Raw genomic sequence first — 16,269 nt, 5'->3', positions numbered from 1 at the left:
TCTACTGATGAAACACCTGAAATACATGTTCTGCCGATGAAATATAATGCACCAGTAGGGCTCGGTAGGCCTGCCATAGGGATGTCTTGCACATATGACACACGGGAGGTCAGGCTTTGCCATTGCTTTAATGGCAACATTAGGCTAGAAGTTTTAAACTGCTATTAGTCTGCAGTGGTGGAATGGGACTTGTTATATCTGTGTCACGCTCAGGTTGGCACAACCAGTGCTGCAATCTTTGAGAGGACTATCTAACTTACATGCCCTTGGTGTTTCTGTGTACCATATACTAGGGACTTACAGGTAAGTTAGCCTATGCAAATTGGGTATATCCTATGCAACATACACATTTTTGGAGTCTGGGCACTGGCACTGAGCTCTGATTAGCAGGCCTTAGTGTTGTCTCAGGGTCATAAAACTAGCAACATCAGTCCAAAAACTTGGAAGGGACCATACACAAAGAGGCATTTGCTTAGAGAGAATTTATCAAACCACAAATTCGGCTTCGACCCTCCCATCCTCCACATTTTGTGAATTGGGCCCTCTCATTTTAAAAAGGTGCCCATTTGTATTGTGCACACTGGTCACTACCAATCTGGAGATTGGATTGTGCGGGCGTGGACAGTTCAGAAAGCAACTGATGTCAGTGTGCATCAGTGGCAGCTATATGGGTCAATGTGCATCACCTCCGAAGTGGTGCTACGTCAGTATGGAACTACCATGGCACCACCTTTCAACATGCACAGGTACAGCTTGAGATTTTCCGGATGCAGTTTGACACTCTAGGAATGTTCAAAAGATGAGGAATCAGCAGTTACGTGGAGTCTCTACCTAAAAGAGCATTACAGAAGGGTTTCTGGACAGCTGGCTGAGGTAACCTGGTTGCTTCCGGGTTGTCTCAGTGCATTGATAGTACTTCATGTGCGTCATTCCTGCCAGTTGACCCAGTCTTGTCTTGATCATGTCACTGTCTCATGGCAGGCCCAATCCAGATTGGGGGGAGGCATGTAAGTTCTTGCATCTAAAAAAGGAGGTTCCCTTTTGTGCACCTGACTCTCGCTGAATTTGATTTTACTTATTCATAATCTTTGGATTAGCAGATTCACATATCGTGTTAGTGAGATGCACGAAAGGCAAACCCCTTGTTTTAGATTTATATCGACTGTCACTTTTGGCTTGAAGAGTGCCTTTCCCTGTTTTGTTACATTCTTGCATCTATCCACAGGTCCAGCAGTAAGGCAAGTTCACAGACATCCCGGACTTAGGCCCAGTCAGGAAGGCTTGAGGCAGCATTCCCACTATATTTCCTCCTGAATTGCTGTGCAAAAAGTCCCTGTTGATTAGTCAGTGGTCAACGTATTACTGAATGAAGAGGCCAGGACCTGACTTTTGAGTTTTTGGATACTCCTGCGGTCATGGGGGTACATGCTTCTTACAAATAAATCCCCTTCATGATCAATCCAATGTCCTGTATGGCACCGTTAATTGTGCTTTAGAAATAATACTGTTTGTTTAGTCACTCAGTTAAGTAATTTTTTGTGAATTAACTAGACAGTCTACATTTTGTTTAGTTAACTGAGCAGTCTACATTTATTTAGTTAGGCAAGTATTAAATGGAGAATGTCTGTAACATGCTTTTTTGTTTGTTTCAGAACCTGTGTTTACGTTCTTGGTATATTATCTAAAACAAAGCAAGGCTGTGACATTCTTAAACAACTCAATTGGGATGCAGTAAGACACAGTCGCAGGCATCCTTGGCCAGTTGTTCCAGATGATATTGATCAGCTGTACAGTGAACTTTCGTCCATACCAAGTACACTAAGTTTGAACTCGGAGTCGACCAGTTCACGACACAACAGTGAAAGTGAATCTACACCAGCAGGTAAGGCCATTTCATATTATCTACCTTTTTGAGGATTGTATAGTCAGCATATTTATTTTTTCCTCATTTAGTGAGGCCATGCTTCTCATATTGATATAATTAGATCACTAAGATATATTGTGTCTTGCGTGCTTCTTCACCTTGTTGATGCTAAAGCTGGAATTATGTGGTGCAAGGGATACCCGTTCTTCCATAGAAGACTTTGAAAGTAATGAGTCCCTATTGAAGTTATTTCTATTTTTTTCTTCCTCACTTTGTGTGACAGCAGAACTGTAAGTAAATGCTTATTTGTTGCATGATCAACCCCAAAGGTTCGAACTGATACTGCTGGTTTTTCGACACTGAGGCCTGCTAACCAGACATTAGTGCCAGTACCTGGACCAATACACATGTATGTTTGATTGGCCTATACCCAATTGGCATAAGGTTTTTTTTACTTATAAGTCCTTAGTATATGTACCAGGTATACCCAGAGCCTGTAGTGTCCCCCCCTCCTCTCCCCCAAGGGACTGCTGCACTTTTTTTTTTTTTTTTTTAATATATTTATTGAGCAAAATTCAGCACAGAAAATACATGAATACATATTCAATCAAGAAAGTCTTGTTATACAATCAGGTACATAATACAGTCGGCAAAAGAAAAAAAGAAAAAAAGAAGAGAAACAAAAAAAAAAAAAAAAAAAACACCAACCAAATCAGGGGGGGGGGAAATCATTAAGTCTCTGATTTAAGTACCATTGAGAGATAGGAGCCCATATCTGGGTCCCAAGAAGTCTAGATTTATTACCTCTAAAACTATAAATTGAAAGCTCCTGTTTATATATTGCTAAAAAGCGGCTAAGCCACATCTGAAAGGTAGGTGGTTCAGGATCCTTCCATCGAGCCGCAAGAGTAATTCGGAAGATAGCAGTACCCAAGAAGAGTACCCGTTGTTCTTCAATACTATGGCCAAGAGAATCATCATGACCCATTAAGTACAGAGTTGCTGATTCTTGGATGTCACGTCCAAAAACCTGAGCCCAAAATCCCATAATTGCAGTCTTTAATACAGCTAGTTTAGAACAATCCGCGAGCATGTGTATTAAATTCGCTTGAGGTTGGCTGCATCTAGGGCAGAAATCATTATCCCGGAAACCCCAAGAAAATAACTTTACAGGGGTAAAATAAAGATTATAAAGAACTTTATAATATTGAGCTTTGAGGTTCGAGGCAATAAAAAGTTTAGAGGAAAGGGCCAGGCAGAGGTCGATATCAATGTTTGGGTTAGATAGCCTTATAGCCCAGGCCTGCTCAACCCGCTCTACATCGTCAGCAGCGTTTTGAATAAGCAGTTGGTAGAAAGTACCAATTCTAGAAGAGCGTTTTCCAATAATAGAAAAAATATTGATATTATCCAGTTTAATTCTAGGGGTACAATTGCGAATACTTGTAAGAACCTGGAAGTATTTTAAAAAGTCTGTGTTGGGAATAGAGTATTTCTGCTGCAGCCAACCGAATGACGGAATGGTTTCCTGCCCAAGAAAGTCATCCACTGTATTAATGCCCAAAGATTCCCATCTCCGAGAGGTGGAGTCATTAAGAACAATAGAGATAATGGCACTGCGCCATAAGGGAGTATATTTTGTGAATTTTGGGATATCTAAATGTTTAGATACTGATTTCCAAACCTTCCAGGCATCTGTAATTATCTTTAACTTGATTTTTTTGTAATATGAAGGCTCAACCTGCCTTAAAAATAGGCCTTGACATTTAGTCCCAAGGCTCAGCTCATAGATAGATGGGATATAAGATTCCGTAGTGAGTAGAGTAGATGTTTTACAGCTCAGTAAAGGGCCCATCTGATGTAGTAGAGTTGCCCATAAATAAAATGTTAGACTGGGGATAGCTAGCCCACCCCTCTCCTGAGGTAGAGTCAGTAATGGTAGGGCTCTTCTAATTTTTCCAAAACTCCACATAAACTTAGACATGGAGGAGTCAATGATCTTGAGGAAACTACCTCCTGGCAAGATCGGAATTGCTCGAAACAGATAGAGTATCCTTGGAAAGATATTCATTTTTAGGTAGTTAGCCCTACCAATTATAGAGAGATGTAAATTATCTACTCTCCTAAGGTCAATCTTTATTTTATTAATCAAGGGCGAGTAATTAATATGGTCAATTTTCCCTATATCAGCAGAGAGGCAGACACCTAGATAAGTAGCTTCCTTCACTTTAAAAGGGCTATGCCAAACCGTGTTACTTGTACAAAGAATCATAGTTTTATCCCTGTTAAGGGAATAGCCTGAAAAGGAGCCAAAGGACTGGGTAATTGATTCAATTTCCTGGACTGCATCAGCAGGATTTGTTGTTAAAACAGCCAAGTCATCGGCATACGCCAAAACTTTGGTTGAATACACTCCAATATCCACTGGTCGAATACGGGGAGAAGAAAGCAATTTTACAATTAAAGGATTGATATAAAGGGCAAATAATAACGGGGAACAGGGGCACCCCTGCCTCGTCCCCCTCTGTATCTTAATAGAGTCCGACTCAACACCACAAATAGATATCTTTGCCTTAGGATCTACATATAGAGCCTTTATAGCGCCTATAAACTTATTTCCAAAGTTATTGGATTCCAAGATACTCCAGAGAAAACTCCAAGAGACACGATCAAATGCCTTCTCGGCATCGAGGAGGATCATCGACATCTGCCCCCCCGTGGATCCCATGATGTCAAATAGGGTAATAACCCTCCGGGTGTGATCCGTAGTACCCCTACCGGGGATAAACCCGTGCTGCCACGGGGAGACAAGATGCTCGATGATCCGGCTCAGCCGATTGGCTAGGATCTTAGCATAAAGTTTTGAGTCGGAATTTATTAGACTTATCGGTCTATAAGAAGATGGAAGATGGAGAGGTTTGCCTTTTTTCGCAAAAATTGCTATATTTGTATGTTTCCAGGATTCAGGTGGAATTGAGTGATATTGAACCCCCAGAAACAGATCCAATAAGTAGGGGAGTATTTGTTTGCCTAGCACCTTATACAAATCAAGCGGGATTTTGTCAGGGACTGCTGCACTTTTTGTGCCACCCTGAGTGGGACAATGTAAAACATATCTCCCAGCCTGCCAATGTAGTTTAAAAACTGGTAACTTGGCCATTTAAAATAGTGGCAAAGCCCCTACCTTCCGTATAAAGCACTCTACTGCAGGCCTATTGAGTACTTAGGCAGGATGCAGTATATTTGAGAGCAGAACATGTGTTTTACGTGTTCTAACAGTAAAAATGTGCAATTGTCGTTTTTACAGGCTAGAGGCTAGTAGCCCCATTGGCGAGTGCAGGGTTACACGCAGACAATTCAGCTGTGGTAACTTCTGAATGGAACTACTTAAGTTGGTACTTTAAGGTATCAAATAACTCATTACATTTATCCCGCCTTGATGTGCAAGTAGTAATTAATCTAACTTTTTGCTACATGCAAGTTTTTGAAGGTTGCCACTCTGTTGCCCAAGTTTCCCAGTACCCATTTGCTATCCAACAATACACCCTTCTGCCCATCCTGTGAGACATGTAAACCGCTCCCAGGACATATAACAATAGAGGCCTGCTGCTGGAAGAGGTGTTACCTCCGCCTGAAATGAAGCTAGTCTTAGTTTAGGCAGGAGGTGAGCTTCAAAGGGGAAGCGTCCTTTCAAGGGAAAATGGTAAACTAATTCGAGAGGGGCTGCTCTTTTGTCTGAGTAGACAGGTTGGTGTTGGGGACACATACAGGGAAACACTGGCCAAACTGATTTTTTTTTCCTTTCCATGCACGTGTAGCCCCCCCCGGTAGGTACAGCTCAAGGATGAGCTACCGAGCGCCACGCACCAATAGAAGGGGCCAGCCATCTTGAAAGTGGGCAGAATAGAGCACTCTGGGAAATCTCGATGCCACACTTCACAGGAAGTGATCAAGCGGGAGTGAACCAAGTAACCCATTGGCTCCTGATTGTACCTCCCAGGGGGGCACTTTCTGGGCATTAAAATGGGCACCCCTGATACCCAGAACTCAGATCATTCTGGAGAAGAGGACTGAAGAAGGACTTCCCTGCTGACCCTGAGCCTGACAGCGAGGCTTCATTGGTGTTGGACTGCTCCTGCTGCTCCTTGGGCTAGCAAAGCAAAGGAAAGGACTGTGTCCTGCTTGAGAAGATCTCCTCCGGCCCTAGCCAATAGGAAAGACTCCAAGATTCTGATGGATACATCTGCCAGTGGATTCCTCACCTTGTGAATATCCCCTGCGCCAGCAACATTTGGAAACTTTTGTAGCAGTCCACGCCGATGGGGTCGAAGACTACGTCACAGAGACACGGCTCCGCTCGCGACTCCGCTGACGTCACCGGCTCCATAAGAAGACCTCATCGGCGTCATGACGTCAGTTCCCTTTTTTCCGCGCCGTCAACGGATTTCGTGAATTGCTGTTGGTAGCGTTACTGTTACTTTGTTTTTCTTCTGGGTTTTCCCTGTTTCTCTTCGAAGAAGATGTCGACAAAGAAGTCGGGTTTCAAGCCCTGTCTGGAATGTGGCAAACACATGTCGATTACAGATCCACATGAAGACTGTGTTTGGTGTCTCTCTTCCGACCACGATGTGGATGGTTGCTCTTGCTGTCGCAAGATGAGCTCCAAAGCTCTAAAAGAAAGGGAGGCGAAGCTTTTCATCGCTAAGATGAAAAAAGAAAAGAGAGGAAGAAGGAAGTCAAGATCGAGGTCACGATCGAGGTCGGCGTCGAAGTCGACTTCGGGCATGCTTCGCGAACCAAGAAGCATAAGAAGAAGAGAAGGCATTCTTCTTATCATTCTGATAAGAGTTCGGCTCCGAAGTCGAAGTCGCCGGCTTGACGCCGAAAGGAATCCGTGTCTCCTTCACCGGTCCCGGAATCCCCTGGTCTTTCTTCTCCAGTGACTTCGCCGGCTCCGGCTATATATCCGGTTCCGATGCCATCCCCGACGTCGGTTCCATCTCTGGCTCCATCTCCGGCTCTATCTCCGGCTCTGTCTCCGGCCCCGGTTAAGGATCTTCAGGTCCCGGGTGAGCCTGCGACGCCGCTTGTTCCACCGTTGGCACCGGTTGGCCCGAGTCCGGTGATGCCTGACCAGTACCCTGCATTTCCTGGGCCAGGTCAGGACCCCTTGCATTATCTGAATGCGATGTATGGGGTGTTTGCGAGAGCCATGTACACCACTGGTGCACCTGCGGGTCCGATGGGTCCAATGGCGTTTAATTTGGGGGTGCCGCAGGTCTATCCGCAGGCCCCTTTCATGCCGTTTTTTCCAGCGACGCCGTCTTGGCAGCTACCTGCGCCGCGTACGTCGACGCCGCTGCCATCTTAACCGGCGCCGGCTCGACCTCGTTCAACGCTGGCTGCTCCTGCGGATCCACGCTCGATGCCGGTGCCGGAGCCGTCGGATTCGAACACGGCGCCGCCGACGCCGCTTGTGCGGATTCGATCCAGAAGGGAAGCACAGAGAGTGGTGGATGAAAGGAGATATCTTTTGGAGGAAGCTGAAGAGGGAGAGCTGGTTGAGTCTGATGAGGTGTATGAGGAGCTTAAGGAGGCTAGTGGACTGGATTTGTCTCCTGAGTGGGAAATCACTCCACCTTCAGATGAACCCTCAAAAGATGTGGCTCCGTATCATGCGGTCATCAGGAAGGCTGCGGAGCTGCTAGATCTTCAGTTGCCAACTACGGAGTTCAGATCAAATATTCTGACTGAGGTGCTGCATTCGCCCACTACAGTTTCGGAGCCTTTGTTGCCCTTTAATGAGGCCATTATTGACCCTGTTCTGGAGGTATGGTGTAAGCCTTTTTCTGCTCCTGCAGTCTCTAAGACGGTCGCAAGGAGGTATAGGGCGGCTCCAGGGGATCCTGAGTTTTTAACGTCGCACCCATCACCCGGTTCAGGCGGCTTGTTTGGGTAAATCCAAGGGTGCTTTCCCTCAGGTTCCGGGGGATAGAGAAGCTAAAAAGGTAGACCAGTCGGCCAAGAAGGTCTTTTCATCGGCCAGCATGGCCCTTAAATCGACGAATGCAACTTGCCTGTTGGGACGCTATATCCATGCGCTCATGGACTCGGCGAAGAAGTTGGCGCCAAAGCTTTCTGAGGAGGATAGAGCCGGCTTCAATGAAGTTTTGACTGATGCCCAGGCGGCAGCACGCCAAGTGATACAAAGTGAGCTGGACACGGCAGACTCAGTAGCGAGAGTCATGGGGTCTTCTGTTGCCACCAGGAGGAGTGCGTGGCTGAAGACTTGTGAGTTCTCCCTGGATGTGCAGTCGACTTTGTTGGACCTGCCATTTGATGGGTCTCGTTTGTTTGGTAAGAAGGCTGATGCTGCTCTTGAACGCTTTAAGGAGAGCAAGGCTACCGCTAGGTCTTTGGGCCTTCAAACCCAGTCAAGGGGGTCTTTTAAAAGATACAGAGGCTTCGGAAGGGCATCCTTTCGTTCACACAGACAGACCCAGCAGCAGCAACAGCAGCAAAGCTCTGTGTCCAAAGGTTACAGAGGTAGAATCAGGGGTCGCTCACGTGGCCGTCAACTCTCCTCCTCCTCTGCCCCTCCCACCACCGCAAAACAGACATAGATCCGCCATTCTGGATCATGCTGGTCCTGTGGGGGGCCGGCTTACCCATTTTCTACAAGATTGGGAATCTGTAACTACAGGTCTCTGGGTTCTGGATCTTGTAGAAAATGGGTACGCCCTTCCCTTTCGGGAATTCCCTCCAAAATACCCTCCTTGTCAAGGGGCTTGCTCGGAAGACCACTGTCTTCTCCTGCTGGAGGAAGTCCTGAAGTTGTTTCAAAAAGGTGCGATAGAGGTGGTTCCTGAGCAGGAGAGGGGTCAGGGATGCTACTCCCGGTATTTCCTGATTCCGAAAAAGGACGGCAGATTGCGTCCGGTATTGGACCTCAGAATCTTGAATCTTTTTCTAAAACGGGAGAAGTTCAAGATGCTCACCCTTGCTCAGGTTCTTTAAGCGCTGAATAAGGAGGACTGGATGGTGTCGATCGACTTGCAGGATGCGTATTTCCACATCCCCATCCTGAAGTTGCACAGGAAGTATCTCCGGTTTACGTTAGGATCGCAACATTATCAGTTTGCGGTCCTTCCGTTTGGTCTTACTACTGCACCCCGAGTCTTCACGAAGGTGATGGCAGTGGTGGCAGCCCATCTCAGAAGGTCGGGGATCTCGGTTTTCCCCTATCTGGACGACTGGCTGATAAAAGCGGAGTCGCCAGAGAAGGTGCTACATCATCTGCAGGATACAACTCAGCTGTTGTACAAATTGGGTTTCTCGATAAACGTGCCCAAATCTCACCTGGTGCCTGCTCAGTGCAACCTGTTCATAGGGGCGGTACTGGACACTACTGTGTGTCGAGCATTCCCTCCTCCTCAAAGGATTCTCGACATACAGGAAATGATTCCTTTGTTTTACAATGGAGCGGTCGTTCCAGTTCTGAAAGTCCTTCGCCTGCTTGGCCTGTTTGCTTCCTGCATTCTGTTGGTCAACCATGCACGCTGGCGCATGAGGGCGCTCCAGTGGTGCCTTCGCAGGCAGTGGTATCAGCACAAAGGAGATCTCAGGGAGTCTGTGAGGATCTCCAGAGAAGCTGCGGCGGATCTGTCTTGGTGGAGCGTGGAGGGCAATCTGTCTCAAGGAAAGCCCTTTCATCTACCTCCATCGGTGGCCACAGTGATTACGGATGCATCCACTTTAGGGTGGGGTGCTCATCTGCGGGATCTGGAGATCAGGGGTCTTTGGTCTCCAGAGGAAAGGTTGCTTCACATCAACCTTCTGGAATTGCGGGCGATTCGTTTGGCACTCAAGGCGTTCCTCCCTTCCCTTCGCGGTCAGTCTGTTCAAGTCCTGACGGACAACACTACCGCGATGTGGTATATCAACAAACAGGAAGGAATGGGGTCGCATTGTCTCTGCAGAGAGGCTCTGCGTCTCTGGTCCTGGGCTCAGGGCCATCAGATTTGTCTGATGGCAAATCATCTGGCCGGGGTTCTAAACGTACGTGCGGACAGTCTCAGTCGGCAGTTCTCCGCCGACCACGAGTGGAGGCTCCATCCGTAGGTGGTTCGTCACGTCTTTCGAATGTGGGGAACTCCTCGGGTGGACCTCACGAGAATGCTCACTGCCCGTCATTATGCAGTCTCCAGTATCCGATGCAGGGAGCGTTGGGGGACGCGTTTCAGTTGAGTTGGGGCTCATGACTCCTTTACGCGTTTCCTCCCATACCCTTGATTCCTCGGGTTCTGAGGAAGATTCGCCAAGACCGGGCCCAAGTTATATTTATCGCCCCGGATTGGCCAAGAAGGGTGTGGTATTCAGATCTTCTCCACCTCTCCTCGTGCCCTCCGCTCCGTCTCCCTCTGAGGGCAGACCTCCTCTCGCAGTCGGAGGGGCAGGTTCTACACCCCCACCTCTAGAGCTTACACCTTCATGCCTGGAGATTGAACGGGGCAACCTGAATTCTTTTTCTCTCCCACCTGATGTGGTAGATGTAATTTTGTCTGCCAGACGTCATTCCACCAAATCTATATATTCATATAGGTGGTGTAGGAAGGTGGATATCTGACTATGGTTACCCCCAACTTTTTGCCTAGTGTCTAGCTGGTTTTTCGACTTAGTTGGCCTGAGATCCTGCCATTCAGGGTCTCAGGCTGTCTGCTCTCTCTTTAAAATAGACTCCATGTACCCTAGGTACATTCCCAATTGGTAAGGATCACCTTATTGGACCCTGTACAGTGTACCCTAGGTACCCAGGGCATAGGTGTACCCTAGGCCTCCCAGGGGCTGCAGCATGTATTATGCCACCCCTGGTCTGGCCTTCCAATCAGGCACAACTGGCTGATCACTCAGCTGGGGCAAGGTCGTGTAATCACCCCTTGCTTAGATATAGTATGCCTAGATCTACCCTTATATATAGACACATGTGTACCTATCAGTCACTCCTATGGCAGGCCTTAACAATCCTGGAGGCAGAGTGCTTGGTAACATGTGAGATGGTGATCTAGCATGAGCTGAGCCTGTCTGCAGCTTTCGGAACCATGTCCTTATAGCTGTTCTATGATATAGCCTACCATATACTCTTAAAGTGCCTTATTATCTTAAACGGTTATGGTAACTCTGGTTTGGCTTTATCAAAACATGTTGTGTAAGGTGTCTAACACTTTGGAATAATACCCCCATACCATTTCTGGTGATGAGGATATTATTCCCCCCTTCTAGAGGGAGAGACATGTTAAAATCCTACTTTGCTGTTTAACTCTAACTCAAGCCTCAGCATCACAAAATGGATGCTGCTGCCACAGACACAAGTCTGACCTCCTGCTGCTGGGAGTGATCCCGGCAAGGGAGGCTTGGACAATAGGTTTCCTGCTTGGGGAGGTGCTAGCACCTCCCCAGACAGACTTTAGTGTATTGGGGCAGGGAGGGCTGAAAGGAATGAGACATGCCTGGGGCACGCACACAAGGTGTCCCATGCATAGTCCAGTTCAAACCGGTGCTGGGGCACTCCAGCCCCAGTCCTGGCGCGAAACTGGACAAAGGGAAGGGGGTGTAACCACCCCCCTCCCAGGTCCCACCCATAAGGCGTGACCTAGCAGGTAACCCAGCCCCCCAGATTAGTATAAGAGTGGTAGCTGGGCCCCAGGAGATTAGATTATCCTGAACCTGCAACTTGAACAGAAACTCTGGACCTTCGACATTCGACGAAAGAAGAAGACTGAAGAATCTCCCTTGTGGCCAAGGAGTGGCTACCCTGTGCAAACAGGCACCATCAAGAGACTACCCTTTGCTTTGCTAAAGTTCTACAAGGGACCGACTGCAGAGCCCGACCAGAGCCTTGACTTCCAGACTTCTCCGACCCTGATCCACATCCACAGCTGAGATCCGTGGAGGCGACGAGAGACGTGGGACCTGGTTTGGCTCCTCCAGACTGGCTCCCGCTTCTCTGCAAAGGAGAAGCACCCCAGACCTTCCTGGTCTGCACCAGAAGCAAGTCCTCCGTTCTTCGTGGGTTCCGCTTGCCAAGGCTTGGTAAGTCCTAGTCCAACTTCGACGCCGCCGACAGCAAGAGCCTTCGTGGGACAGCTTGCCTCCTGGTCGTCCTCGACGTTCCCTGGTCCTCGTGGCTGCAGCGACAAGCTTCACCTTCACCTGCAATCTTCACGACATCGCCTGGTTCCTTCCTGGTTCCACGTGGTCACTGGCTAGTGACCTTGACTCTGTCCCTTCTGCTTGCAGGTCTCCTCTCTTCTTGATCCCAGCCTTGGGATCCACCGGACACTCTTCACTGACTGCCTGTCAGCAACTTTCCTTCAGGCATCCAGAGAAGTCCACGACGAAACCTGACGCAAGTTCACACCTATGCACCCGCAGCCCGTGGGCTAGGTAACTTGGGTACTTCGGTGCTCACAAGGGTAGTGACTATCTTAGGGTCTAGTTTCCGACTCTCGACTCTCTAGCTGCTTCAGAAGTGTCCTTAAACTGCTTATTTCTAACTGCTAGTGATTCTATTGACTTTTACGCATTACGCGTGAGTGTTTCCACTCTGCACCTGAATCCCGTGGGCCTCCCACTTCCTAACTGTTGCTAGTGCAGTGTAGCCCCAGCGATTCCCTAGGCCTAGGCCTATCCTATTTCCGTGACAGTGGTCCTTATACCACTTACTTAGTATATGGTTTGCGTGGCCCCTAGGGCCTAACTGTATTTCTTACCTGTGTGACTTAATGTATGCTTGAATAAGACTGTGTTGTACTTACCTCTAATCTCATAAAGAGTGCTGAGGGTTTGACTAGAATAAATACACTTTATTTTATATATATATCTGTTGTGGTGTCCTTTCATTTGGTATTCAAGGGATTATATATGGTATCACAGCTGGCTTCACATGCCATTCAGAGTTTAGCCTAAGACTGCTCTTGTCCATGCTACCACTAGGATAGCTGGTCTATAAGGTTGACTTTACAACCAATCACCATAAGGGTATTTGGACTGATATAAGGTGTACACTAGAACTAGTGACATCATACATCAGGCCAACTTCTCACAGGTGGTCTAAATTTGTTCTCTTGTGTGGAGAGAAGTCAATTGATCCTTTGAAGGCTCGTCTATCTGACATTCTACAGTTTGCCCTTTCTCTTGCTCAGGAAGGCTTTGCTGTGGCTACTGTAAAAGGATACTTATCCGCTTTGTCGGCTTTCCTTTGCTTGCCAGATCAGCCGTCATTATTCAAATCACCTATTGTTCTTCGTTTTCTTAAGGGCCTCACAAACAGGTTTCCTCCTACTCCCTTTATTGTGCCTCAATGGGACTTAAACCTGGTCTTGACTTATCTTATGGGTTCTCCCTTCGAGCCCTTACACAAGTGTCCCTTGAGACTGTTGTCTTTTAAGACGGTCTTTCTCATTGCAATCACCTCGGCAAGGAGGGTAAGTGAGCTTCAAGCTCTGAGTTCAAAACCCCCGTGTTTGACCATTCATGCTGAAAGAATGGTACTCAGGACCAGGGCTGCATTTCTGCCTAAGGTGGTAACTCCCTTCCATCTGGGGCAGTCCATTACCCTTCCTTCCTTCTATCCTCCCCCTCACCCTTCCAAGGAGGAGGAGAGACTTCACCGCTTGGACCCTAAAAGGGCGGTGAGCTTCTACCTGGACAGGACTAAGGACTTCAGGGTTGATGACCAGCTCTTCGTGGGCTTTGTTGGCTGCAGGAAAGGTCGAGCGGTGCACAAGCGCACCCTTTCCAGATGGATTGTCTTGTGCATCAAGATATGCTACTCCCTGGCTGGTAAGGAACCTCCAGAGGGTTTAATGGCTCATTCCACTTGAGCAAAGTCTTCCACTTCTGCTTTGTCTAGGGGCGTTCCTGTGGAGGACATTTGTAGGGCGGCAACTTGGGCCTCCCTTCACACCTTTGCAAAACATTATTGCTTGGACACCGAGGTGAGGAGGGACGGACACTTTGCTCGTTCCGTCCTTCAGGACTTTCTGGTATAGAAGGGTGGACACCCTCCTCCGGGAGTGGGACTGCTGTGGGAATCTATTCACAAGGTGAGGAATCCACTGGCAGATGTATCCATCAGAAGAACGCTTTTTCCGGTGGATACAGATACGGTGCCTGTGGATTCCTCACTGACCCACCCGCCTCCCCGTTGTCCACCCTTGTATACCTTTAGTATATGATGGTGTTTCAAGTTATATATATATTACTGTCGAGGGCAATGTGTTGTTTCTTTTGCCTTTCTGCTTATTCTCCACACTGTGTGTGTTGCTTTATATATTATGTACTGTGTTAACTGTGTATATATTGCTGTCAGTCCGTCCGTGTGCCTCGAAGGCACGGAATAAAGGGTGGAACTGACGTCATCACGCCGACGAGGTCTTCTTATGGAGCGGGTGACGTCAGCGGAGTCGTGAGCGGAGCAGTGTCTCTGTGACGTCGTCTTCGACCCCATCGGCGTGGACTGCTACAAAAGTTTCCGAATGTTGCTGGCGCAGGGGATATTCACAAGGTGAGGAATCCACAGGCAGAGGCAGATACTGTATCCACCAGAAAAAGCGTTACCGAAGGTAAGTAACTTGTTCGTCAGGGTCACAAAAGAAGCTAAAGAATCCTGTCTGGTGAGTTGGTAGCCAAGACCACCAAATACTCGCTCCTCGCCCCACTGGAACCTGGAAAACTGATACCCAATGCTCAAAAGTTGCACCGAGTCACCTGGACCTGGGAGAGTTGTCGTAGTACAGTTTGGCCACCTAGAAGGAGAGTAATTGCCAAAAGAAGGGAACCGCTGATTTCGCTATGCCGGGCAACCAATATTACAGCGGCAACTGGACATTTGCTGAACCCAAGAGGACTTCGGAAGATGTCGACCCCTGTGGCCAAAGTTTCCTCATCAAGACCGAGGAGTAGCCCCAGGAAGACCGCACAGTATTTTCAGCGTCTTTGAGCATCTTCAGCATCCTGTGCCCCTTGCAGCATGACAACTCAATAGAAGTTTATGGAAACTGGCCAGTAACTCTGCAACTGGATTGTAGACTGCTTTTTTTGCAAAGGTAACTGCTCCTTTGGAGCTCGTCTCTCCACTTGACTGTCCCACCGCCGGATTGGGTCGCCGAAAGTCCTTAAGTAAATGCATTCATCCTCGATGTAACTTTTTGCTGAAAATGTTTTGAAGTTTAAAATGTGTTGAATTTTCAATTCTTGGTCGCAGTTGAATGAAGTCTTTATTTATTGTTTCTTTAATAATCTATATCTCCTTAACCCTCTGGTGGATATTTTTCGTTTTGGTATCTATACATTCATTTTTATAAATTGGTGTCGGATTTCTTGAGAGTACGGTTTTTCTTCTTCAATTGTTTTGGTGTTTAAATGCTTTATGCTTGCTCCTTTGTTGAAGCTTGACTGCTCGAACCCACAGCTACGCAGGGTTGTGCTAAGGTTAGGGAAACAAAGCCCTACTGGTCCTAATATGGGTTGGAAGTGTATTACAATGTGAGGTCTCACAACCACACCATATGATAAACCCATTTCTTCATATTGATGCTTAGCAGTGGGATACAGAATTTGCCTTTAGCAGTACCATGCAGTTGATGGATTTAAAACTACTGAGAATTTGTCAAGAGTACACCTAAATAGGAGTTCATGTGTTTTCCAAGTTGTGATGAAGTTCTGTAGCCTCCAAAGACACTATTTCCAAGAGGTTGCTCACTTTTAAAAGTTTAGAAAAGTTGTGGCAAAGTTTCAAGTAAGTTCACAAGGTTTGGTATGGGGGAGGGCAGTCATCTCATCACATGGCTCTACATAGCAATACAAAGCCATACAGGTGCTTCCCTGGGGCCCTGCACGCTAAATGGGAGTACGACGTGGGCAGAGTACTGAATGACGCTGAGTGGGAGCAGGCTCTTGTTTTTCCTCATAGAGTCTCCAGTAACGCCAGATTTAAGAATATACAATTTTCCTTACTACACAAGCATACTTGATCCCTACACAGCTCAACCACTGTTTCCCTTTGGCAGACCTGCAAAGCCACTGCTGTAAATAAGGGGACGCAGATCTCTGCTACATGTTATGGTCCTGCCCTGCCTTTGTACCTACTGTCGGGCAGTATATGAGGCACTGCGGGAGGTCATGGAACTCACAGACACCTACACCTGGGAGGCTTGCGCCTTAGGTATCTTCCAACTCAAGAAGAGGTACACAGTATGGTCTCGATTCACGGGATTGGCCCTTTTACTTGCTACATGAGCACTTACCATCCAGTGGAGGACTCCAGCTGCCTCCAGTGGCAGCATGGCATGATTCAGTGTGCAAATGGTGAAAGGCAGAGGGTGAAGCTCTACGATACGAAAAAG

The 16,269-nt window shown here is 47.5% G+C and overlaps 1 protein-coding gene across 4 annotated transcripts in view; it reads left to right on the top strand.

Moving 5' to 3' along the window:
• Nucleotides 1-16,269, top strand: part of RICTOR (RPTOR independent companion of MTOR complex 2) — a 1,453,900-nt gene that overhangs the window by 778,755 nt on the left and 658,876 nt on the right. For all 4 annotated transcript variants that reach the window (XM_085631131.1, XM_085631133.1, XM_085631132.1 and 1 more), the window contains exon 30: nucleotides 1,653-1,882. In XM_085631131.1, coding sequence (XP_085487257.1) covers nucleotides 1,653-1,882 — 230 coding nt within the window. The remainder of the gene's footprint in view (nucleotides 1-1,652; nucleotides 1,883-16,269) is intronic.

Source organism: Triturus cristatus, chromosome 2_1 (assembly GCF_964204655.1).
Source record: "Triturus cristatus chromosome 2_1, aTriCri1.1, whole genome shotgun sequence".
Lineage (NCBI taxonomy): Eukaryota > Metazoa > Chordata > Amphibia > Caudata > Salamandridae > Triturus > Triturus cristatus.
The sequence above is the reverse complement of the archived record's forward strand: the minus strand, read 5'-3'. Positions and strand labels throughout refer to the sequence as shown.